Genomic DNA, 26,582 nt, shown 5'->3' with positions numbered 1-26,582 from the left:
TTGTTAGGTGAGTTACACATTTGCAATAAGAAATGTCACACTTACTTGATTTTCAGGAGGGCGCTTAGGATCTCCTGGCTCATCAGGTCACCTGGGACAATCTGTGTTTGACTACATAGAGAAGCTCAGTGGACGCTCCACAGTCTTCCACAACTTCCTGTACATGGGTGATAGAATAAGTGACTCAGTGGTATGTACATCCTAGAGAACGAATGGATTTGTCAGTTAAAAACAGAGTTGGGGAGTTAGTAGATGGGGAGATGGAGGTTTTGGGTAGATGGCAAGAATATTTTGAGAAAATTTTAAATGTCGACGAAGAAAGGGAACGGTAATTTCATGCACTGGCCAGGGAGGTATACCATCTTTTAGAAGTGAAGAAGAACAGGATGTGAGTGTGGGGGAGGTGCGTGAGGCATTACGTAGAATGAAAGGGGGTAAAGCAGCTGGAACTGACGGGATCATGACAGAACTGTTAAAAGCAGGGGGAGATAGTGTTGGAGTTGTTGGTATTTTTGTTTAATAAATGTATGGAAGAGGGGAATGTACCTAGGGATTGGCAGAGAGCATGTATAGTCCCTTTATATAAAGGGAAGGGGGACAAAAGAGATAGTAAAAATTATAGAGGAATAAATTTACTGAGTATACCAGGAAAAGTGTACGGTAGGGTTATAATTGAAAGAATTAGAGGTAGGACAATGTAGGATTGCAGATGAGCAAGGAGGTTTCAGAGTGGGTAGGGGATGTGTAGATCAAGTGTTTACATTGAAGCATATATGTGAACAGTATTTAGATAAAGGTAGGGAAGTTTTTATTACATTTATGGATTTAGAAAAGGCATATGATAGAGTGGATAGGGAAGCAATGTGGCAGATGTTGCAAGTATATGGAATAGGTGGTAAGTTACTAAATGCTGTTAAGAGTTTTTATGAGGATAGTGAGGCTCAGGTTAGGGTGTGTAGAAGAGAGGGACACTACTTCCCAGTAAAAGTAGGTCTTAGACAGGGATGTGTAATGTCACCATGGTTGTTTAATATATTTATAGATGGGGTTGTAAAAGAAGTAAATGCTAGGGTGTTCGGGAGAGGGGTGGGATTAAATTATGGGGAGTTAAATACAAAATGGGAATTGACACAGTTGCTTTTTGCTGATGATACTGTGCTTATGGGAGATTCTAAAGAAGGGAATGTATGAAAGTATAGTAGTACCAACACTCTTATATGGGTGTGAAGCTTGGGTTATGAATGCAGCAGCGAGGAGGCGGTTGGAGGCAGTGGAGATGTCCTGTCTAAGGGCAATGTGTGGTGTAAATATTATGCAGAAAATTCAGAATGTGGAAATTAGGAGAAGGTGTGGAGTTAATGAAAGTATTAGAGGGCTGAAGAGGGGTTGTTGAGGTGGTTTAGTCATTTAGAGAGAATGGATCAAAGTAGAATGACATGGAGAGCATATAAATCTGTAGGGGAAGGAAGACAGGGTAGGGGTTGCCCTTGAAAAGGTTGGAAGGAAGGGTAAGGGAGGTTTTGTGGGCGAGGGGCTTGGACTTCCAGCAGGCATGCATGAGCATGTTCGATAGGAGTGAATGGAGACGAATGGTATTTGGGACCTGACGATCTGTTGGAGTGTGAGCAGGGTAATATTTAGTGAAGGGATTCAGGGAAACCGGTTATTTTTATATAGCCGGACTTGAGTCCTGGAAATAGGAAGTACAATGCCTGCACTCGAAAGGAGGGGTTCGGGATATTAGCAGTTTGGAGGGATATGTTGTGTATCTTTATACGTATATGCTTCTAAACTGTTGTTTTCTGAACACCTCTGCAAAAACAGTGATTGTGTGAGTGAGGTGAAAGTGTTGAATGATGATGAAATTATTTTCTTTTTGGGGATTTTCTTTCTTTTTTGGGTCACCCTGCCTCGGTGGGAGACGGCCGACTTGTTAAAAAAAAGAAAAAGATATATGTTTCTGCAGTCTTAATTGCATACAAAATTTTAATTGGTATATGTAATTACTTGTTAAGAGTTTGCAGGTTACAGGGACTTCCAGCTGTTGGTTATGCCTTTTAACTCTCAACTGACTTACATGATTGAACCCTGTCACATCTGTTATCAAATTCTTCTATGGAATCTCCTACTAGTGTCATTTCTCATCCCATTCCACTTCTTTACCCCTCATACAAATTGAAGAAAGTTTCCTAATATTCCTATGGCTCATTTGAAAATTGGTCTTATACAACTCATAATAAATTACATTCTGTCAAACCAAGCTTGGGTTTCTGGCCTCCTTGTCATCGATACCAAGGTTGGAAGACAATGCTCTCTCATTTTCTCATCGGACGCACTCGTCTAACTTATGGGTATCTCATGGAGAGGTACCCTGTTCCACTTTATGATAATTGTCTGGTTCCAGTTTCAATTTCCCATATTCTGTTGGACTGTCCTGTCTGTCATCGAGCTCGCAGAATTTTCCTCTGACGTTGTCACCGCCTCCTTGATGATGGTCCCACCTTTGACACAGACTCCCTCTTCAACTTTTTGACAGCAACTGATTTATTAAACAAACTTTGATAATCCTTCCTTTAGCACTTCTCGCAGCCCTTCCAAGCCCACCCTGGCTTATCCTTTGATCCTGTACCAATTCCTGCCATGCAGCACTATATGACCCTAGTAGGTTTAGTGCTTTTTGATAATAAAAATAATTATTTGAAGATATCCTAATTGTTTCTGATTCTGCAGGTGCTGTATGGCCTTAAAGATTTGTAGAGACTTTAATATAAGTAGAGTATAACTGTGAAAACAAAGCTGGTAAATTATTTTTTCTTTTACAGCATTTTAATAGAGCTCTCTTCATAAACTTTCTTTCTTTCAACAAACCGGCTGTATCCCACCGAGGCAGGGTGGCCCAAAAAGAAAAACAAAAGTTTCTCTTTTCAAATTTAGTAACATATACAGGAGAAGGGGTTGCTAGCCCCTTGCTCCCGGCATTTTAGTCGCTTCTTAAAACACGCATGGCTTACAGAGGAAGAATTCTGTTCCACTTCCCCATGGAGATAAGAGGAAATAAACAAGAACAAGAACTAGAAAGAAAATAGCAGAAAACCCAGAGGGGTGTGTATATATATGTGTAGTGTGACCTATTTGTAAGTAGAAGTAGCAAGACGTACCTGAAACCTTGCATGTTTATGAGACAGAAAAATGGACACCATCATGTAAAACAATTACAGGCTTACGTTTTACACTCGCTTGGCAGGACGGTAGTACCTCAATGGGCGGTTGCTGTCTACCAACCTACTACCTAGGTCTCTTCATAAACACTTTTTAAAAAAAATCTAATTGTGTGCATGCATGTGCAAATGCACATGTGAAATTTCCAACCATCTCCCTCCTTTGTTCATGTAGCATCCCTATTTTTGTATGTGCTTCAGAGAACAGGGTTGGGGTAATGATTATTCTAAGGTCTCAACAGTTTCTGTGACCTTAGCCCCACATATAATTTTTTTTTTTGATCTCCCAGCTTTATAATTTTGCTTTTGTTTGGGTTGAATTCCAATAACCATTTATCTACCCATTCTTTTCAGATTCTGTACTCATTTGTATGAGGGTCATATCATTTACAAACACAGATATATATAGCAGGCGTTCACTCTGTAACTCAGTTATTTTATTTATATGAGAAATACAGTGGACCCCCAGTTATCAGCCGTAATCCATTCCAGAAGCTAGGCCTAAAACTGAAATATTATGTATTGGTGGATAAAATGTTGATGGGTAGGCTCCAGGATGTACACGTTTATAGAGGGGCAACTGATATATCGGATCATTATCTAGTTGTAGCTACAGTTAGAGTAAGAGGTAGATGGGATAAGAGGAATATGGCAACAACAAGTAAGAGGGAGGTGAAAGTGTATAAACTAAGGGAGGAAGTTCGGGTGAAATATAAGCAACTACATGTATTGGCAGAAAGGTGGGCTGGTGCAAGTATGAGGAGTGGGGGGGTTGAAGAGGGTTGGAATAGTTTTAAAAATGCAGTATTAGAATGTGGGGCAGAAGTTTGTGGTTATAGGAGGGTGGGTGCAGGAGGAAAGAGGAGTGATTGGTGGAATGATGAAGTAAAGGGTATGATAAAAGAGAAAAAGGTAGCTTATGAGTGGTATTTACAAAGTAGAAGTGTTATAAGAAGAGCAGAGTATATGGAGAGTAAAAGAAAGGTGAAGAGAGTGGTGAGAGAGTGCAAAAGGAGAGCGGATGGTAGAGTGGGAGAGGTACTGTCAGGAAATTTTAATGAAAATAAGAAAAAATTTTGGAGTGAGTTAACCCTTTGACTGTTTCAGGCCCCTTTCTGAAACTGTCATTCTATGTCGCCAAATATTAAAAAAAAAAAAAAAATTCTTATGAAATGATAGAGAATCTTTTCCCGATGGTAATGACACCAAAAGTTTGAAATTTGGTCGAAAATTCACGGAATTACGCTCCCGCGAAGTTAGCGGAATCGGCGACATATGTGTATCGGCGATTTCGCCGACTTTGAGGCCTGTTTTCAGCCAATTTCGTTGTTCCAGTTGACCAAACTCATAGCTATTTCTTTAGAACTCCATTTTATCTATCAGCTGAGTACAAGACACCGCCCATTTACCAATTTGAACTACCCAATATAGTGGTCAGAAATTGGCAATTTGGCCAATTTCACGCAAATTAAAAAAGATGCCAATTTCAAAATAGGGTCCAGAATAAACAAGGTAGACATTCTTGGCACTAAAATAGCATATCCTCTGTTCATTAGTCACATCTCTAGGCCCCTCTTATATTATTATTGCTTTCTATTTTGATTTTTTATTCATACAAAAAAATACAAAATTTACTGTTATGCAGACTACTTCATTATTGTAAAAATGGTATAAATAATATCAGTGCACTAGTGAAAGAATATTAGACTCCCCAGGTGACGTGTATTGGACGTGTGGTGTGATTTGTTTACTCCTGAACATTGGTAAAAATCGAACATTTCTGCTAATTTGAGCTCAGTTTCAAGGTCGTTTTCATCATCAAAGTAATGAAAATCATCTCTATTTCTGTAATATGTTTTCCATTTTATCACCTAAGACCATGAAAACGCGAATACAACGATAAATACTATACGAAAATACACCTCAAAGTCGGCGTTTTATTCCAAAAAAACGATCAGTTTTTTTTTCTCATTACGCAATGTGTGCTGCAGGATCTTTTTATGTGGTGCACACTGATCACACAGACCCATTCTCTCACATGTGGGCCTACCAGCTTTCTCCTGCTTGATTTGAAGCCGCTAGAATTATTGAGTATATATATGTCAGAAACATTGGCTCGTAAGACGTATTTATACGTCGAAAACAGTCAAAGGGTTAAACAAGTTAAGAAAGCCTAGGGAACAAATGGATTTGTCAGTTGAAAAAAAAAAATCTGTTCCAGACAAAAATATTCCCCCCAAAAAATTAACAGTTAAATCAGTATTACATACCTTTATTGAAGACTAATGCTGGCTTCTGGAATGCTTGCTACACTCCCTGCGTTTGGACAGTTTAAGGGTTAAATTCAATGGTGTTTCTCACTTTACTAGAAACATTCTTTGGAGCCATGGCTACTTATTTCACAGTTGCACTGCAAGAAACCCCACAAAAAACAATGGAAAACAAGTGAACTGTTTGGATGTATGAGCAGAAGCTTCCTCACACACCGAGAGACACAGCCAAACTGACACGCAAGTGGCCCCAGCCAGCAGACAGACACATCCGAAATGGCTGATCACCGAAATAGCGGCCGATCACCGGGAGCCAAAAAACCGGCCGATCACTGAGTTGGCCGATAACAGGAACGGCCGATAACCGAGGATCCACTGTAGTTTAAGACCAATCACTGATCCTTGTCCTTTTCATGACTTTTTATTCATATATTCTCATCGCTATGTTAATACCTTTCCTTCTACTCCTTCCTGCTTTTCCAGTTACTTAAGCAAACATATATGAAGCACTTTTTTCAAACCTTTTCTATAGTATAGATATTAGTAACCCCTTCTGTATAAATTCTTAATGTAAAAAAAAAAAATGATGAAAGTATTTCTTCTTTTTCTGGTCACCCTACTTCAATGAAAGACAGCCAGTGTGTTAAAAAAAATTATCTGCAATCTACCCATCCTTTTTTCCTGTCTGGCCTCATGTTAATCTATCATATGTCTTGTAACCCTTAAACTGTCCAAACATAGATCTACGTTTGCACGCATAGCGCTCCAAACATAGATCAATGTTTTATTTTTTATTCCTTGAAATTTGGCTCTGGTGGCCTGGTGGTTAACGCTCTCGCTTCACACGGTGAGGGCCTGGGTTCGATTCCCAGCCAGAGTAGAAACATTGGACGTGTTTCCTTCCACCTGTTGTCTATGTTCCCCATCAGTAAAATGGGTACCTGGGTGTTAGTCGACTGGTGTGGGTCGCATCCTGGGACACTGACCTAAGGAGGCCTGGTCATAGACCGGGCCGCGGGGGCGTTGACCCCCGGAACTCTCTCCAGAAACTCCAGATAAACAATAGGCTTGAATTGCCTAGACATGAAAGAATGGGTCTGTGCACTCAGTGTGTGCACTATTAAAAAAAATCTGGGAGCACTTAGTACCTTGTGGGAGCACCAGTTCAATTGAGTGCCAGTTAGAGCAAATAGCATGGCAAACACCAGGGCTTCACTGGTGCCATGTTGCATTAACACTCCCATTTTAAGAGGAAAGTAAAAATAGGTTAGATAAATAAATGAATGAGTGTGTGTGGGTGGGTGTGAGTTGGACCTGACTAGCTTGTGCTACTAGGTCTAATGTCATGTTCCTTCCTTCAATTGATGTGACCTGACTAGGCAGGTCATTGGTCTAAGCCAGGGAGGGGGGGTGACATGTACCTGCCTTGCATGGGCCAGTAGGCCTACTGCAGTGTTCCTTCTTTCTTATGTTCTTTTGTATTTGGCAGGCTGGCCTGCTGGCTTGCTGGGCTGTCTCTCTGTCTATATCTCTGTCTCACATGTACACATAAGTACAGTTATTATACATAATGTAAATTACCTAGGATAATCCAAAAATTCCAGGCAAAGATAGATAGATATAGACAGACAGACAGACAAACATGTTTGTGTGTATCAGTGAAAAATAGTCAGGGTTCCCCTGAGCACCCATTTATCAAATGTCACCGAGCTGATAACAGATGTCATAACACGATTCTTCAAGGAGTTTGATATCCTATACTCCAGGCAGACAGAAAGAAAGATAAGCAGAGACAGACAGACAGAGATAGATAGATACAGACAAACAGGCAGATAGATAAATAGACAGAGACAAGACATGTTTGTGTGTAGCTGTGATAACTCTATTATAGCGAGGGTTAGCTGGAGCAGTGGGCATTTATCAAATGTCACTGGACTGTCAACAGTACAGGGATGCCTTTCATAACAACATGCTTCAAGGTATATGCCAGGGTATCTAAAACATTGCTGGGACCTATAAATACTTATTATATATTTCTAGACAATAGTAAATAACCCAGGCAGGTGTAAATGTTTACCTGTCAATGTGTTATGACTATTTGAGCACTATTTCAATACCTAATATTAGTGTCAGAACAAAGATTGGCTATGAAATTACAAGAACTATTATAAATTGTAATTATCAGAACATAAAAAATGTATAAATTAAAATAAAAACAAGAAAAGGTATATTGGCAACACTTCTGCAAGCAGCAGGAGTCGATGTTGCCGACAGGTGAGCATCTAGAGCCAACTTCACGGTCTTATATCTCGGTAAGTACTGACCCTAATTTTTTTTTTAATCCTATAATATGTAGAAAAATGTGCTCTTCATTTAAAAAGAAAAAAAGATTTTTTTATTTTTCAAAATTTTCGGAGCGCCACGCAAGTGAACGTAAATCTACTTTTGGACAGTTTAAAGGTTAAAAGGTTATTAAGGCATGACCTTCCATTCTTGAATCCATACTGGCATTCTGTGAGGAGTCTAGTACTTTCACTTTCCCAAATTTTACCAACTACAACACTTCATGACATATCTCAATTGCCTGTGCACTTGCATTTTGTGGAGGTGTAGGAATTTGTCACCCACGCAACACACAATGGTAACACACTGTATAACACTGGTATTTTCTTAACTTCCCTGAACATTTTTTCTTACCAAGCAACATTAACCCTTAAACGGTCCAAACAAATCGACGTTCATATTCGTAGTGCTACAAAAGTAGATCTACTTTTTTTTATCATATTTTCAAATGTAACAAAAAAAAATGTAGATAAAAGTTTTTTACACGTTTTCACGTGTAAAACAAAAAAGAAGATCTACATTTTTTTACATACTTTCAGATGTTGAAAAAACGTATATATACGTTTGGACCATTTAACCCTTTCAGGGTCCGTCCCGTAGATCTACGGCTTTACGTTCAGGGTCCAAACCGTAGATCTACGCCATGAGCTCAGCTCACTCTGATAAACTGTGAGTGGTACATTTGGGCCTAGATATGAGAGAATACATCTATGTGGTATGTGTGCACCACATAAAACAGATCCTGCAGCACACTGTGTATAATGAGAGAAAAAAACTTAAATCATGATTTTTCGATTAAAACAGCAACTTTGCAGTGTTTTTTCGTATGTTTTTTATAGTTGTATTTGCGATTTCTTGGTCTCATTTGATAGAATGGAAGACATATTACAGAAATAGAGATGATTTTGATTGGTTTTAGCACTGGAAATGGCTTGAAACTGAGCTCAAAATAGCGGAAATGTTAAATTTTTGCCGATATTCAAGAGTAAACAAACGACCTCACACGTCTAATACACGTCAGCTGGTGGGTCTAATATACATTCGCAAATATGGTGATGATATTTATACAATTATTACAGTATTGCATAACAGTAAATCTTCTATTTTTTGGTGTGAATAAAAATTCATTATGTGAATAAAAAATCAAAATGGAATTTATTTGTAAAGCCTCAAAACATAACTAATGAACAGAGGAAACGTTAGTTTAGTGCCAGGAATGCCTACATTGTTTATTCTGGACCCTATTTTGAAATTGGAATATTTTGAACTTTGTGTTAAATTGGCCAAATTAACAATTTCCGATCACTTTATTTTGTAGTTGAAACAGTTGACTTGGCGATTTCTTGTGCTCAATCGATAGAATAGAAGTAATACTAGTAAAATAGCTAAGAATTTGGTTGATTGGAATAATGTAATTGGCCTAAAATGGGAGTCAAAGTCGGCAAAATCGCCGATTCGTAAATGTCGCTGACACATCAAAATTCACGAGAGCATAATTTCGTCAATTTTCCACCAAATTTCGTACTTTTTGTTTTATTACCTTCACAAAAAGATTCTCTACGATTTCATAAGAAAAAATAACAAATTTTTTTTTTGAAAATTCTTGGACACTGGTGCGTGACTCCAGATTTGGGCCTTGGACCCTGAAAGGGTTAAGGGTTAAATAGACAGGGTGATGTATTTTGCTTTAAATAGAAATATTGCTGTACATACTTACCTGGAAATCATTGAGGAATAAGTAAAAAATGACATTAGTGATGCTTGTTGCCTTTACCATATAGTTTATATTGTATAAAACTCAGATTTTATGCTCTATAGTTTATTAAGTCTAGAACTAGGATTTTATCAATCTTCCCTAATGCCTTTACATGGACAAGGTGTACTGTAATATCCTTATGAATAGTTGTATCATAATTAATTTGAAGTCATTAATAAATATGCATTAGCACTCAATAAAGGTGCCATGTGCTGGTGTCTACAACCAAACATGGCTTTAGAAACACCAGCTAGATGCTGCTTGCCAGAAGGGCAAGATATCTTGAAGCCACATAATTGAACTAATGATTTCATGCATAGATCAATTAGGTTTGATGTCCTCAGTTTGAGTAAAGCTGTTTGTGGACAAAAAAACTGAGAACAAAAATCTCAAAATGGGAAATGATAACTTAAAAGATACTTTTGGGAACCATAATATAATATAGAAACTCGAGAGTATGAGTGCACATGGTGTTACACTGAAAGCTTTTGGTCATGTAAAACTTAAACTTTCTTAGTAAAATAATGCATTTAATTAGCAAAAGTTTAGATTTCATAATTATTGAATAATTTTACTTTTAAGGTGCTACGACCAGTAAAAGAAGTTAGTGCTCTCCAATTGTGGAGTTATTTGCTTGGGGAGGAGCTACGTCATGGGCCATCGTATGACCCTGAAGTTCGGAGCTTAGACAGACAACAAGAGGAGGAGGCTGAGGCAGCAGATGGAACAACTACTACATCTCAACGCAGGATAGTCATGAGTGGGTTCGTATGACTGGGGTTTTTGTATACGTATTAGGTGTAGAATTGGTTTCCTCATGTATTGTTAGAGTAATCCCTAACTTAGTAGGCAGGTTATGTTCCCGAATACCCCCACCCACATTACACAAAGTATTTAAAAGTCACATAAAATGGACTAATAGGGGAGAGGGAGGGTTTGATTTACTGAAAATTCCATTATATTGAACGTTTCAATTAAGCGGAAGTAGTCTACTTAATTGATTGACTACTGGACATTAACAGACATTCACTATAACAGACTTAGTCTGCTGTATTGATGATCTGACGGAACATACAAAGAAAAAACTAATGCATTCACACTGCTAAACTTACAAACTATAATGTAGTCACTTAGCCTTAATACCATAATCTGTAATAATTTAAAGTTTAGAATTAATCTAAGTCAGCCCGAAATGCCTAGTCATGCTAGGTGTCCTAGTGGCCCCCTCTGTAATTAGTATTTTAAAACATGTAAACCACACAATATCCAAAATCTGTAAACCCTGCATTGTAATCCTTATAGAGAATAAACTTGATTGATTGATTGATTTGATATTGCTCTCTACCCCCCCCCCCTCATTTTCCTCATCTCTCTTCCCCTCCCTCCCCCTCTCTCTTCCAGTTAGATTGGGTTAGGAGGTAATCCAGAATAACTTGAAATATAGTGAGTGGGTGTTATAATACCACCATGTTATTTAACATATATGTGGGTTGTAAAAGAAAAGAATGCTAGGGTGTTAGGGAGAGGTGTAGGATTAAAACATAAAGAATCTAATGCAAAGTGAGAATTGTCATGGTTGCTTTTTCCTGATGACACACTGCTTTTGTGATATTTTGAAAGAAGTTGCAAAGGTTGCCTAGAGGAATTTAGGAGGGTATGTAAAAGAAGAAATGAAAAGTGAACATAGGAAAGAGCAAGGTGATGAGAGTAACAACAAAAAAATTAGTTAATGAAAGGCAGTATACAGCCTCTCCTCACTTAATGACTGAGTTCTGTTCCCAAGACCACATCGGTAAACAAATTCATCACTAAGTGAGGAGCATTCAATAATGGTAGTGGGTTTGTGTCACCCATCTTTGATATTGTTTTAATGTCACCTTTGCACCATTTATAACATTTTTGGTATATTTTTAAATGTTTATACAGTAGTGTACTGTATATTGTAATAAAAAGAATAGAGGAAATCAGCTCTAATTGTTTAGGTATGCATACTGGTCAGAAAACCTTTCGTAAGTCCAAGTCGTCAGTAAACGAGTACGTCGCTAAGTGAAGAGAGGATGTATTAGATTGGGAGGGAGTATGGAGGAAGTGAATGGGTTCAGATATCTGGGGGTGGACTTGTTGGCAGACAGGTCTATGAAAGATTAGGTGAACCATAGAAGTGACTAGGAAAAAAAGATGGGTGGTGCATTGAGGCACATGTGGAGACAACGTTGTCCATGGAGGCCAAAAGGATAATGTATGAAAGTATAGTGGTACCAACACACTTCTTCGAGTGTAAGCATGGGATTTTAAATATTAGTGAGAAGGAAGCTGGAAGCAGTGTCTAAGGGCAATGTTTGGTGTGAATATTATGCAGAGAATTTGTAGTTTGAAATTAGAAGGTGCAGAGTTACTAAATGTATTATCCAGAGGGGTTATTGAAGTGGTTTGAACATATAACCCCTTCATTGTCCATGCCGTAGTCAGCCCATAAGGTCATTGTCAGCCTCATAGTACTGTACCATGAGCTTAGCTCACTGAGATAAACTGTGGGGGTAAATTTGGGTCTAGATATGAGAGAATGGGTCTGTGCAGTAAGTGTGCACCATATAAAATAAATCCTGCAGCATGCAGTGCATAATGAGAAAAAAAACAGACTGTTTTTGGTTTTAAACAGCAACTTCATGATGTATTTTCATGTGGTTTTTATGGCTATATTCTCAGTTTCTTGGTCTTATTTGATAGAATGGAAGATATATTACAGAAATAGAGATAATTTTGATTGAGTCAAGTGAAAATAGCTTGAAATTGAGCTCAAAATAGCAGAAATGTTAGATTTTTGCCAATATTCAAGAGTAAACAAATCACTCGCTCATTTAATATACGTCCAACCAGTGGGTCTAATATTTGTTCACAGCTGCACTGCAGAGGTTGGTGAATGAGTTTGGTAGGGTATGTAAAAGAAGAAAATTAAAAGTGAATATAGGAAAGAGTAAGGTGATGGGAATAAAAAAAATTAGGTAACAAAAGATTGGATATCAGATTGGAGGGAGAGAGTATAGAGCAGGTGAATGTATTCAGATATTTAGGAGTTGATGTGTCAGCAGATGGGTCTATGAAAGACGAGGTGAATCATGGAATTGATGAGGGGAAAAAGGTGAGTGGTACTATGAGGAGTCTGTGGAGACGAACTTTGTCCATGGAAGCAAAGAGTATAGTTATACCAACGCTCTTATATGGGTGTGAGAAAGCTGGAGGCGTGTGTGGCGTGAATATAATACAGAGAATTTGTAGTTAGGAAATTAGGAGGAGGTGTGGGATTACCAGAGGTCTGAGGAGGGTTTGTTGAGGTGATTTGGACATGTAGAGAGGATGGAACAAAATAGAATGATTTTGAAAGTGTATAAATATGTAGTGGAGGGAGGGCGGGGTAGAGATTGGCCCTGGAAAGGCTGGAGGGAGGGGGTAAAGGAGGTTTTGTATGCAAGGGGCTTGGACTTCCAGCAAGCATGCATGAGCTTGTCAGATAGGGACAAATAGAGACAAATGGTTTTTAGGATTTGACGTGCTGTTGGAGTGTGAGCAAGGTGATACAGTGGACCCCTGGGTTTCATCTGGTCCAGATATCATACAGTTCGGATTTCGACCAATTTTTTTAGGCAAATTTTTACCCCGGGTTTCATACATCCGATCGGAAATCATCCATATCAGATGCATCCGCCTAGGCTGCTCATATGTAATTGTGGTAGGGGACTTGAATGCTAAAGTAGGAGAAACTTTTAGAGAGGGTGTGGTAGGTAAGTTTGGGGTGCCAGGTGTAAATGATAATGGGAGCCCTTTGATTGAACTTTGTATAGAAAGGGGTTTAGTTATAGGTAATACATATTTTAAGAAAAAGAGGATAAATAAGTATACACGATATGATGTAGGGCGAAATGACAGTAGTTTGTTGGATTATGTATTGGTAGATAAAAGACTGTTGAGTAGACTTCAGGATGTACATGTTTATAGAGGGGCCACAGATATATCAGATCACTTTCTAGTTGTAGCTACACTGAGAGTAAAAGGTAGATGGGATACAAGGAGAATAGAAGCATCAGGGAAGAGAGAGGTGAAGGTTTATAAACTAAAAGAGGAGGCAGTTAGGGTAAGATATAAACAGCTATTGGAGGATAGATGGGCTAATGAGAGCATAGGCAATGGGGTCGAAGAGGTATGGGGTAGGTTTAAAAATGTAGTGTTAGAGTGTTCAGCAGAAGTTTGTGGTTACAGGAAAGTGGGTGCAGGAGGGAAGAGGAGCGATTGGTGGAATGATGATGTAAAGAGAGTAGTAAGGGAGAAAAAGTTAGCATATGAGAAGTTTTTACAAAGTAGAAGTGATGCAAGGAGGGAAGAGTATATGGAGAAAAAGAGAGAAGTTAAGAGAGTGGTGAAGCAATGTAAAAAGAGAGCAAATGAGAGAGTGGGTGAGATGTTATCAACAAATTTTGTTGAAAATAAGAAAAAGTTTTGGAGTGAGATTAACAAGTTAAGAAAGCCTAGAGAACAAATGGATTTGTCAGTTAAAAATAGGAGAGGAGAGTTATTAAATGGAGAGTTAGAGGTATTGGGAAGATGGAAGGAATATTTTGAGGAATTGTTAAATGTTGATGAAGATAGGGAAGCTGTGATTTCGTGTATAGGGCAAGGAGGAATAACATCTTGTAGGAGTGAGGAAGAGCCAGTTGTGAGTGTGGGGGAAGTTCGTGAGGCAGTAGGTAAAATGAAAGGGGGTAAGGCAGCCGGGATTGATGGGATAAAGATAGAAATGTTAAAAGCAGGTGGGGATATAGTTTTGGAGTGGTTGGTGCAATTATTTAATAAATGTATGGAAGAGGGTAAGGTACCTAGGGATTGGCAGAGAGCATGCATAGTTCCTTTGTATAAAGGCAAAGGGGATAAAAGAGAGTGCAAAAATTATAGGGGGATAAGTCTGTTGAGTGTACCTGGTAAAGTGTATGGTAGAGTTATAATTGAAAGAATTAAGAGTAAGACGGAGAATAGGATAGCAGATGAACAAGGAGGCTTTAGGAAAGGTAGGGGGTGTGTGGACCAGGTGTTTACAGTGAAACATATAAGTGAACAATATTTAGATAAGGCTAAAGAGGTCTTTGTGGCATTTATGGATTTGGAAAAGGCGTATGACAGGGTGGATAGGGGGGCAATGTGGCAGATGTTGCAAGTGTATGGTGTAGGAGGTAGGTTACTGAAAGCAGTGAAGAGTTTTTACGAGGATAGTGAGGCTCAAGTTAGAGTATGTAGGAAAGAGGGAAGTTTTTTCCCAGTAAAAGTAGGCCTTAGACAAGGATGTGTGATGTCACCGTGGTTGTTTAATATATTTATAGATGGGGTTGTAAGAGAAGTAAATGCGAGGGTCTTGGCAAGAGGCGTGGAGTTAAAAGATAAAGAATCACACACAAAGTGGGAGTTGTCACAGCTGCTCTTTGCTGATGACACTGTGCTCTTGGGAGATTCTGAAGAGAAGTTGCAGAGATTGGTGGATGAATTTGGTAGGGTGTGCAAAAGAAGAAAATTAAAGGTGAATACAGGAAAGAGTAAGGTTATGAGGATAACAAAAAGATTAGGTGATGAAAGATTGAATATCAGATTGGAGGGAGAGAGTATGGAGGAGGTGAACGTATTCAGATATTTGGGAGTGGACGTGTCAGCGGATGGGTCTATGAAAGATGAGGTGAATCATAGAATTGATGAGGGAAAAAGAGTGAGTGGTGCACTTAGGAGTCTGTGGAGACAAAGAACTTTGTCCTTGGAGGCAAAGAGGGGAATGTATGAGAGTATAGTTTTACCAACGCTCTTATATGGGTGTGAAACGTGGGTGATGAATGTTGCAGCGAGGAGAAGGCTGGAGGCAGTGGAGATGTCATGTCTGAGGGCAATGTGTGGTGTGAATATAATGCAGAGAATTCGTAGTTTGGAAGTTAGGAGGAGGTGCGGGATTACCAAAACTGTTGTCCAGAGGGCTGAGGAAGGGTGTTGAGGTGGTTCGGACATGTAGAGAGAATGGAGCGAAACAGAATGACTTCAAGAGTGTATCAGTCTGTAGTGGAAGGAAGGCGGGGTAGGGGTCGGCCTAGGAAGGGTTGGAGGGAGGGGGTAAAGGAGGTTTTGTGTGCGAGGGGCTTGGACTTCCAGCAGGCATGCGTGAGCGTGTTTGATAGGAGTGAATGGAGACAAATGGTTTTTAATACTTGACGTGCTGTTGGAGTGTGAGCAAAGTAACATTTATGAAGGGGTTCAGGGAAACCGGCAGGCCGGACTTGAGTCCTGGAGATGGGAAGTACAGTGCCTGCACTCTGAAGGAGGGGTGTTAATGTTGCAGTTTAAAAACTGTAGTGTAAAGCACCCTTCTGGCAAGACAGTGATGGAGTGAATGATGGTGAAAGTTTTTCTTTTTCGGGCCACCCTGCCTTGGTGGGAATCGGCCAGTGTGATAATAAATAGTGATAATAGGTGTAGGTATGTAGCCCAGGTGGACTACATAGTACCTACATCTGCAAGCTACCTACACCTGACTTCCTACAAATAAGTACTACTCACCTTTCACCCTACATTAAGACTACAAATATTTTAAGGTAAGTAATGAATGTACTGTGTATGTATTTTACTTTTTATTGTGTTTTTTAATGCCTAGTTCTATCTTTTTTTTTTTATTAATACATCGGCTGATTCCCACCAAGGCAGGGTGGCTCGAAAAAGAAAAGCTCTCATCATCATTCACTCCATCACTGTCTTGCCAGAGGAGTGCTTTACACTACAGTTATAAAACTGCAACATTAACACCCCTCCTTCAGAGTGTAGACACTGTACGTCCCATCTCCAGGACTCAAGTTCAGCCTGCCAGTTTCCCTGAATCCCTTCATAAATGTTACTTTGCTCACACCCCAACAGCACATCAAGTATTAAAAACCATTTGTCTCCATTCACTCCTATCAAATATGCTCATGCACGATTGCTTTAAGTCCAAGCCCCTCGCACACAAAACCTCCTTTACCCCCTCTCTCCAACCCTTCCTAGGCTGACCCTACCTCGCCTTCCCTCCACTACAGATTTATACACACTCGAACACATTCTGTTTTGTTCCATTCTCTCTACATGTCTGAACCACCTCAACAACCCCTCCTCAGCCCTCTGGATAATAGTTTTGGTAATCCCACACCTCTTAATTTCCAAACTATGAATTCTCTGCATTATATTCACACCACACATCGCCCTCAGACATTGCATTTCCACTGTCTCCAACCTTCTCCTCATTGCAACATTCATCACCCATGCTTCATACCCATACAGGAGTGTTGGTACAACTATACTCTCATACATTCCCCTCTTTGCTTCCACGGAGAAAGTTCTTTGTCTCCACAGACTCCTAAGTGCACCACTCACCCTTTTCTCCTCATCACTTCTATGATTCACCTCATCCTTCATAGACCCATCTGCTGACATGTCCACTCCCAAATATCTGAATACATTCACCTCCTCCATACTTTCTCCCTCCAATCTGATATCCAGTCTTTCGTCACCTTATCTTTTTGTTACCCTCATAACCTTACTCTTTCCTATATTCACTTTTAATTTTCTTCTTTTACATACCCTACCAAATTCATTCACCAACCTTTGCAACTTCTCTAAAGAATCTCCCAAAAGCACCGTGTCATCGGCAAAGAGCAACTGTGACAACTCCCACTTTGTGTTTGATTCTTTATCTTTTAACTCCACACCTCTTGCCAAGACCCTAGCATTCACTTCTCTTACAACCCCATTTATAAATATATTGAACAACCACGGTGACATCACACATCCTTGTCTAAGGCCTACTTTTACTGGGAAATATTCTTCCTCTCTCCTACATACTCTAACTTGAGCCTCACTATCCTCGTAAAACCTCTTCACTGCTTTCAGTAACCTACCTCTTATACCATACACCTGCAACATCTGCCACATTGCCCCCCTATCCACCCTGTCATAAGCCTTTTCCAAATCCATAAATGCCACAAAAACCTCTCTACCCTTATCTAAATACTGTTCACCTTTGTTTTACTGTAAACACTTGGTCTACACATCCCCTATACCTTTCCTAAAGCCTCCTCCTTCATCTGCTATCTTACTGTCTGTCTTACTCTTAATTCTTTCAATAATAACTCTACCATACACTTTACCATGTATACTCAACAGACTTATTCCCCTATAATTTTTGCGCTCTCTTTTATCCCCTTTGCCTTTATACAAAGGAACTATGCATGCTCTCTGCCAATCCCTAGGCACCTTACCCTCTTCCATACATTTATTAAATAATAGCACCAACCACTCCAAAACTATATCCCCTCCTGCTTTTAACATTTCTATCTTTATCCCATCAATCCCAGCTGCCTTACACCCTTTCATTCTACCCACTGCCTCATTAACTTCCCCCACACTCACAACTGGCTCTTCCTCACTCCTACAAGATGTTATTCCTCCTTGCCCTATACACGAAATCACAGCTTCCCTATCTTCATCAACATTTAACAATTCCTCAAAATATTTCTTCCATCTTCCCGATACCTCTAACTCTCCTCTCCTATTTTTAACTGACAAATCCATTTGTTCTCTAGGCTTCCTCAACTTATTAATCTCACTTCAAAACTTTTTCTTATTTTCAACAAAATTTATTGATAACATCTCACCCACTCTCTCATTTGCTCTCTTTTTACATTACTTCACTGCTCTTTTTCTGTCCATGTACTCTTCCCTCCTTGCATCGCTTTTAATTTATAAAAACCTCTCATATGCTAACTTTTTCTCCCTTACTACTCTCTTTACATCATCATTCCACCATTCGCTCTTCTTCCCTCCTGCACCCACTTTCCTGTAACCACAAACTTCTGCTGAACACTCTAACACTACATTCTTAAACCTACCCCATACATCTTCGACCCCATTGCCTATACTCTCACTAGCCCATCTATCCTCCAATAGTTGTTTATATCTTACCCTAACTGCCTCGTCTTTTAATTTAAACACCTTCACCTCTCTCTTACTTGCTGCTTCTATTTTCCTTGTATCCCATCTACCTTTTACTCTCAGTGTAGCTACAACTAGCAAATGATCTGATATATCTGTGGCCCCTCTATAAACATGTACATTCTGAAGTCTACTCAACAGTCTTTTATCTATCGATACTTAGTCCAATAAACTACTGTCATTACACCCTACATCATATCTTGTATATACTTATTTATCATCTTTTTCTTAAAATACTTATTACTTATAACTAAACCCCTTTCTATACAAAGTTCAATCAAAGGGCTCCCATTATCATTTACACCTGGCACCCCAGGCTTACCTACCACACCCTCTCTAAATGTTTCTCCTACTTTAGCAATTACTCTCTCACTTGAGTCAAAGGTTCCTATATATGTTCGCTTAACATCTCCCAAAATCTCTCCGTCTCCTCCACACTCCTCTCTTCTCTCGGTGCATACATACTTATTATGACCCACTTTTCACATCCGACCCTTATTTTAATCCACATAATCCTTGAATTTACACATTTATATTCTCTCTTCTCCTTCCATAACTGGTCCTTCAACATTATTGCTACCCCTTCCTTAGCTCTTAACTCTCTCAGTTACTCCTGACTTAATCCCATTTATTTCTCCCCACTGAAACTTGCCTACCCCCTTCAGCTTCGTTTTACTTGGGGCCAGGACATCCAACTTCTTTTCATTCATAACATCAGCAATCATCTCTCTCTTATCATCTGCACTACTTCAATGCACATTCAAGCATCCCAGTTTTAAAAAGATTTTCTTCTGATTTTTAGTAAATGTGTACAGGAGAAGGGGTTACTAGCCCATTGCTCCAGGCATTTTAGTCGCCTCATACGACACGCATGGCTTACGGAGGAAAGATTCTTTTCCACTTCCCCATGGACAACAGAGAGAAAAAAAAACTAAGAACAAGAGCTATTAAGAAAAGAAAAAAAAACTTGATGTGTGTATGTACAGGTCTCCCTCAACATTCGCGAGGGTTAGGGGATCAAGATCCTCGCGAATGTTGAAAAACCGTGAATGTTTGGTGCCCAATATATTGTAGGGAAATATATTACAATACAGGTCTCCCTCAACATTCGCGAGGGTTAGGGGATCAAGAGCCTCGCGAATGTTTGGTGCCCCAATATATTGTAGGGAAATATATTACAATACAGGTCTCCCTCAACATTCGCGAGGGTTAGGGGATCAAGAGCCTCACGAATGTTTGGTGCCCCAATATATTGTAGGGAAATATATTACAATACTGCTTCCTTAACTTGTTGAACCATGAATAATCATAAAATACATGAAAACGTTGTAAATTGTACTAAATATATACATGTTATGCTTTAATAACGTATGTTATTTAATAACGTGTGTTAATAACTTGTATGTTAGTCGACTGGTGTGGGTCGCATCCTGGGGGACAAGATTAAGGACCCCAATGGAAATAAGTTAGACAGTCCTCGATGACGCACTGACTTTCTTGGGTTATCCTGGGTGGCTAACCCTCCGGGGTTAAAAATCCAAACGAAATCTTATCTTGACTCCACCACTGCCTCCACCAATGTGAGTCCCTACTACCCTCCCTCCGACCCCCACAACTGGCAGCCAGCCCTCCCACCACTGTGTGGTGAGTGTTTTGTTTGTTCATTATTTGCTATTAAACTACAGTATAAATAATGTAAACCCATCCATGACTGCATATTGGAATGGCTATTCGGACAGGTATTAGACGGTGACATCATGTGTTTACTCTTGAACACTGCAAAGAATCGAACATTTCTGCTATTGCTAATAATAACAATAGTAATAATAATAATAATAATAATAATAATAATAATAAATACGATATAATTGAAGAAGGAAATTGTACAAAAATACGAGGGAGTGGTTGACACATCGTCAGTGTGACTTTGTTTATGCTGGAGTGAACATTAGTCTCCCTGCTCTTCCAAACATTTCACAATAACTCAACGGTTGAGGCAGTGGTATTTATTTATTTATTTATTTAGTAATTTAAGCATACATACAGAAGTACAAAAAATACAGGTAAGAGCAGCATGCCAAAGCCACTTATATGCATAGCATTACGGGCTGGCTTAAAATTAACTTAAGATTAACTAAGCAATGATGAAATCAGTGATAAAACATTATTGTAAACAGATAACTATAAAGCACAAATGAGTATTACAAAGACAGGTCATATGGTTGCTTGCATTGCTGTACATTCAGTCGAATTTTAATAACATATATGTTATAAATAATAATAGTACATGTTATTATTAATAACATGTATTATTATTAACATGTATGTATTTAATAACATCTGTTATAAATAATAATAGTACATATTATTAATAACATGTATTATTATTAACATGTATGTTATTAAATACCATTGCCTCAATCACTGCCTCTACCACTCCAGTCACACTCAATCTACAAGCACCAAACACAATGAATTATTGTGAAATGTTTGGAAGAGCAGGGAGACTAATGTTCACTCCAGCATAAACAAAGTCACACTGACGATGTGTCAACCACTCCCTCGTATTTTTGTACAATTTCCTTCTTCAATTATATCATTTATTATTATTATTATTATTATTATTATTATTATTATTATTATTATTATTACTATTGTTAGTATTAGCTGTAGCAGAAATGTTTAATTCTTTGCAGTGTTCAAGAGTAAACACATGATGTCACCGTCTAATACCTGTCCGAATAGCCATTCCAATATGCAGTCATGAATGGGTTTACATTATTTATACTGTAGTTCAATAGCAAATAATGAACAAACAAAACACTCACCACACTGAGTGGTGGGAGGGCTGGCTGCCAGTTGTGGGGGGTCGGAGGGACTCGCAGGTGGCGGGAAACTTAAATATGATTTGGCGGCTGGGAATTTGGTGGCTGGGAATTTGGCGGTTGGGAATTCGCGAATGTGTGAAGCCCGTGAAAGTTGAAAACGTGAATGTTGAGGGAGACCTGTACTGCTTCCTTAACTTGTTGAACCATGAATAATCATAAAATACATAAAAACGTCGTAAATTGTACTAAATATATACATGTTATGCTTTAATAATGTATGTTATTTAATAACATGTATGTTAATAACATGTATGTTATTAAATACCACAGACTCCACCACTGCGAGTCCCTACTACCCTCCCTCCGACCCCCGCAACTGGCAGCCAGCCCTCCCACCACTCAGTGTGGTGAGTGATTTGTTTGTTCATTATTTGCTATTAAACTACAGAATAAATAATGTAAACCCATTCATGAGTGCATATTGGAATGGCTATTAGGAAAGGTATTAGACGGTGACATCATGTGTTTATTCTTGAACACAGCAAAGAATCGAACATTTCTGCTATTGCTAATAATAACAATAGTAATAATAATAATAATAATAAATATGATATAATTGAAGAAGGAAATTGTACAAAAATACGAGGGAGTGGTTGACACATCGTCAGTGTGACTTTGTTTATGCTGGAGTGAACATTAGTCTCCCTGCTCTTCCAAACATTTCACAATAATTCAGCGGTTGAGGCAGTGGTATTTAATAACATTTTTATTATTTTATTATCACACCGGCCGATTCCCACCAAGGCAGGGTGGCCCGAAAAAGAAAAACTTTCACCATCATTCACTCCATCACTGTCTTGCCAGAAGGGTGCTTTACACTACAGTTTTTAAACTGCAACATTAACACCCCTCCTTCAGAGTGCAGGCACTGTACTTCCCATCTCCAGGACTCAAGTCCGGCCTGCCGGTTTCCCTGAATCCCTTCATAAATGTTACTTTGCTCACACTCCAACAGCACGTCAAGTATTAAAAACCATTTGTCTCCATTCACTCCTATCAAACACGCTCACGCATGCCTGCTGGAAGTCCAAGCCCCTCGCACACAAAACCTCCTTTACCCCCTCCCTCCAACCCTTCCTAGGCCGACCCCTACCCCGCCTTCCTTCCACTACAGACTGATACACTCTTGAAGTCATTCTGTTTCGCTCCATTCTCTCTACATGTCCGAACCACCTCAACAACCCTTCCTCAGCCCTCTGGACAACAGTTTTGGTAATCCCGCACCTCCTCCTAACTTCCAAACTACGAATTCTCTGCATTATATTCACACCACACATTGCCCTCAGACATGACATCTCCACTGCCTCCAGCCTTCTCCTCGCTGCAACATTCATCACCCACGCTTCACACCCATATAAGAGCGTTGGTAAAACTATACTCTCATACATTCCCCTCTTTGCCTCCAAGGACAAAGTTCTTTGTCTCCACAGACTCCTAAGTGCACCACTCACTCTTTTTCCCTCATCAATTCTATGATTCACCTCATCTTTCATAGACCCATCCGCTGACACGTCCACTCCCAAATATCTGAATACGTTCACCTCCTCCATACTCTCTCCCTCCAATCTGATATTCAATCTTTCATCACCTAATCTTTTTGTTATCCTCATAACCTTACTCTTTCCTGTATTCACCTTTAATTTTCTTCTTTTGCACACCCTACCAAATTCATCCACCAATCTCTGCAACTTCTCTTCAGAATCTCCCAAGAGCACAGTGTCATCAGCAAAGAGCAGCTGTGACAACTCCCACTTTGTGTGTGATTCTTTATCTTTTAACTCCACGCCTCTTGCCAAGACCTTCGCATTTACTTCTCTTACAACCCCATCTATAAATATATTAAACAACCACGGTGACATCACACATCCTTGTCTAAGGCCTACTTTTACTGGGAAAAAATTTCCCTCTTTCCTACATACTCTAACTTGAGCCTCACTATCCTCGTAAAAACTCTTCACTGCTTTCAGTAACCTACCTCCTACACCATACACTTGCAACATCTGCCACATTGCCCCCCTATCCACCCTGTCATACGCCTTTTCCAAATCCATAAATGCCACAAAGACCTCTTTAGCCTTATCTAAATACTGTTCACTTATATGTTTCACTGTAAACACCTGGTCCACACACCCCCTACCTTTCCTAAAGCCTCCTTGTTCATCTGCTATCCTATTCTCCGTCTTACTCTTAATTCTTTCAATTATAACTCTACCATACACTTTACCAGGTACACTCAACAGACTTATCCCCCTATAATTTTTGCACTCTCTTTTATCCCCTTTGCCTTTATACAAAGGAACTATGCATGCTCTCTGCCAATCCCTAGGTACCTTACCCTCTTCCATACATTTATTAAATAATTGCACCAACCACTCCAAAACTATATCCCCACCTGCTTTTAACATTTCTATCTTTATCCCATCAATCCCGGCTGCCTTACCCCCTTTCATTTTACCTACTGCCTCACGAACTTCCCCCACACTCACAACTGGCTCTTCCTCACTCCTACAAGATGTTATTCCTCCTTGCCCTATACACGAAATCACAGCTTCCCTATCTTCATCAACATTTAACAATTCCTCAAAATATTCCTTCCATCTTCCCAATACCTCTAACTCTCCATTTAATAACATATATGTTATAACATATATGTTATAACATATATTTAATAACATATATGTTATAAATAATAATAGTACATGTTTTTATTAATAACATGTATTATTATTAACATGTATGTATTTAATAACTTTTTTTTTTTTTTTTTTTTTTTTTTAACACACCGGCCGTATCCCACCAAGGCGGGGTGGCCCAAAAGGAAAAACGAAAGTTTATCCTTTTACATTTAGTAATATATACAGGAGAAGAGGTTACTAGCTCCTTGCTCCCGGCATTTTAGTCGCCTCTTACAACACGCATGGCTTACGGAGGAAGAATTCTGTTCCACTTCCCCATGGAGGTAAGAGGAAATAAACAAGAACAAGAACTAGAAAGAAAATAGAAGAAAACCCAAAGGGGTGTGTATATATATGCTTGTACATGTATGTGTAGTGTGACCTAAGTGTAAGTAGAAGTAGCAAGACATACCTGAAATCTTGCATGTGTATGAGACAGATAAAAAAAGACACCAGCAATCTTACCATCGTGTAAAACAATTACAGGCTTCAGTTTTACACTCACTTGGCAGGACGGTAGTACCTCCCTGGGCGGTTGCTGTCTACCAACCTACTACCTAGAATTTAATAACATATATGTTATAAATAATAATAGTACATATTATTAATAACATGTATTATTATTAACATGTATGTTATTAAATACCATTGCCTCAATCACTGCCTCTACCACTCCAGTTACACTCAATCTACAAGCACCAAACACAATGAATTATTGTGAAATGTTTGGAAGAGCAGGGAGACTAATGTTCACTCCAGCATAAACAAAGTCACACTGACGATGTGTCAACCACTCCCTCATATTTTTGTACAATTTCCTTCTTCAATTATATCATATTTATTATTATTTTTTTTTTTTAAAGTGCAGGCATTGTACTTCCCATTTCCAGGACTCAAGTCCAACTATATGAAAATAACCGGTTTCCCTGAATCCCTTCACTAAATATTACCCTGCTCACACTCCAACAGATCGTCAGGTCCCAAGTATCATTCATCTCGATTCACTCCTATCTAACACACTCATGCACGCTTGCTGGAAGTCCAAGCCCCTCGCCCACAAAACCTCCTTTACCTCCTCTTTCCAACCCTTTCGAGGACGACCCCTACCCCTCCTTCCTTCCCCTATAGATTTATATGCTTTCCATGTCATTCTACTTTGATCCAGTCTCTCTAAATGACCAAACCACCTCAACAACCCCTCTTCTGCCCTCTGACTAATGCTTTTATTAACTCCACACCTTCTCCTAATTTCCATACTCCGAATTTTCTGCATAATATTTACACCACACATTGCCCTTAGACAGGACATCTCCACTGCCTCCAACCGTCTCCTCACTGCTGCATTTACCACCCAAGCTTCACATCCATATAAGAGTGTTGGTACTACTATACTTTCATACATTCCCTTCTTTGCCTCCATAGATAACGTTTTTTGACTCCACATATACCTCAACGCACCACTCACCTTTTTTCCCTCATCAATTCTATGATTAACCTCATCCTTCATAAATCCATCCGCCGACACGTCAACTCCCAAGTATCTGAAAACATTCACTTCTTCCATACTCCTCCTTCCCAATTTGATATCCAATTTTTCTTTATCTAAATCATTTGATACCCTCATCACCTTACTCTTTTCTATGTTCACTTATTATTATTATTATTATTATTATTATTATTATTATTATTATTATTATTATTATTATTACTCTTGTTATTATTAGCTGTAGCAGAAATGTTTAATTCTTTGCATTGTTCAAGAGTAAACACATGATGTCACCGTCTAATACCTGTCTGAATAGCCATTCCAATATGCAGTCATGAATGGATTTACATTATTTATACTGTAGTTTAATAGCAAATAATGAACAAACAAAACACTCGCCACACTGAGTGGTGGGAGGGCTGGCTGCCAGTTGCGGGGGTCAGAGGGAGGGTAGTAGGGACTCGCAGGTGGCGGGAAACTTAAATATGATTTGGCTGCTGGGAATTTGGCGGCTGGGAATTTGGCGGTTGGGAATTCGCGAATGTGTGAAGACCGTGAAAGTTGAAAACGTTAATGTTGAGGGAGACCTGTATATACTATACAGTGGACCACCGCATAACGATCACCTCCCAATGTGACCAATTATGTAAGTGCGTTTGTACGTGTATGTTTGGGGGTCTGAAATGGACTAATCTACTTCTCAATATTCCTTATGGGAACAAATTCGGTCAGTACTGGCACCTGAACATACTTCTGGAATGAAAAAAATATTGTTAACCGGGGGTCCACTGTATATATATGCATGTGCATGCCTGTGTGGTGTGACCTAAGTGTAAGTAGAAGTAGCAAGCTATACCTGTTATCCAGCGTGTTTATGAGACAAAAAAAGTTCTGTTACTAACTAAAT

At 39.2% G+C, this 26,582-nt stretch overlaps 1 protein-coding gene across 5 annotated transcripts in view; it reads left to right on the top strand.

Moving 5' to 3' along the window:
* Window positions 1–26,582, top strand: part of Sbf (SET domain binding factor) — a 302,684-nt gene that overhangs the window by 233,250 nt on the left and 42,852 nt on the right. For 4 of the 5 annotated variants that reach the window (XM_070094967.1, XM_070094968.1, XM_070094969.1 and 1 more), the window contains 2 exons: window positions 57–190; window positions 10,170–10,351. In XM_070094967.1, the coding sequence (XP_069951068.1) occupies window positions 57–190; window positions 10,170–10,351 (316 nt within the window). Of the gene's footprint in view, window positions 1–56; window positions 191–5,587; window positions 6,236–10,169; window positions 10,352–26,582 lie in introns of those variants that run through there. The other variant, XM_070094970.1, reaches the window with a different exon arrangement.

The sequence above is a fragment of the Cherax quadricarinatus genome, chromosome 48, assembly GCF_038502225.1.
Source record: "Cherax quadricarinatus isolate ZL_2023a chromosome 48, ASM3850222v1, whole genome shotgun sequence".
Taxonomy (NCBI): Eukaryota; Metazoa; Arthropoda; class Malacostraca; order Decapoda; family Parastacidae; genus Cherax; species Cherax quadricarinatus.
The sequence above is the reverse complement of the archived record's forward strand: the minus strand, read 5'-3'. Positions and strand labels throughout refer to the sequence as shown.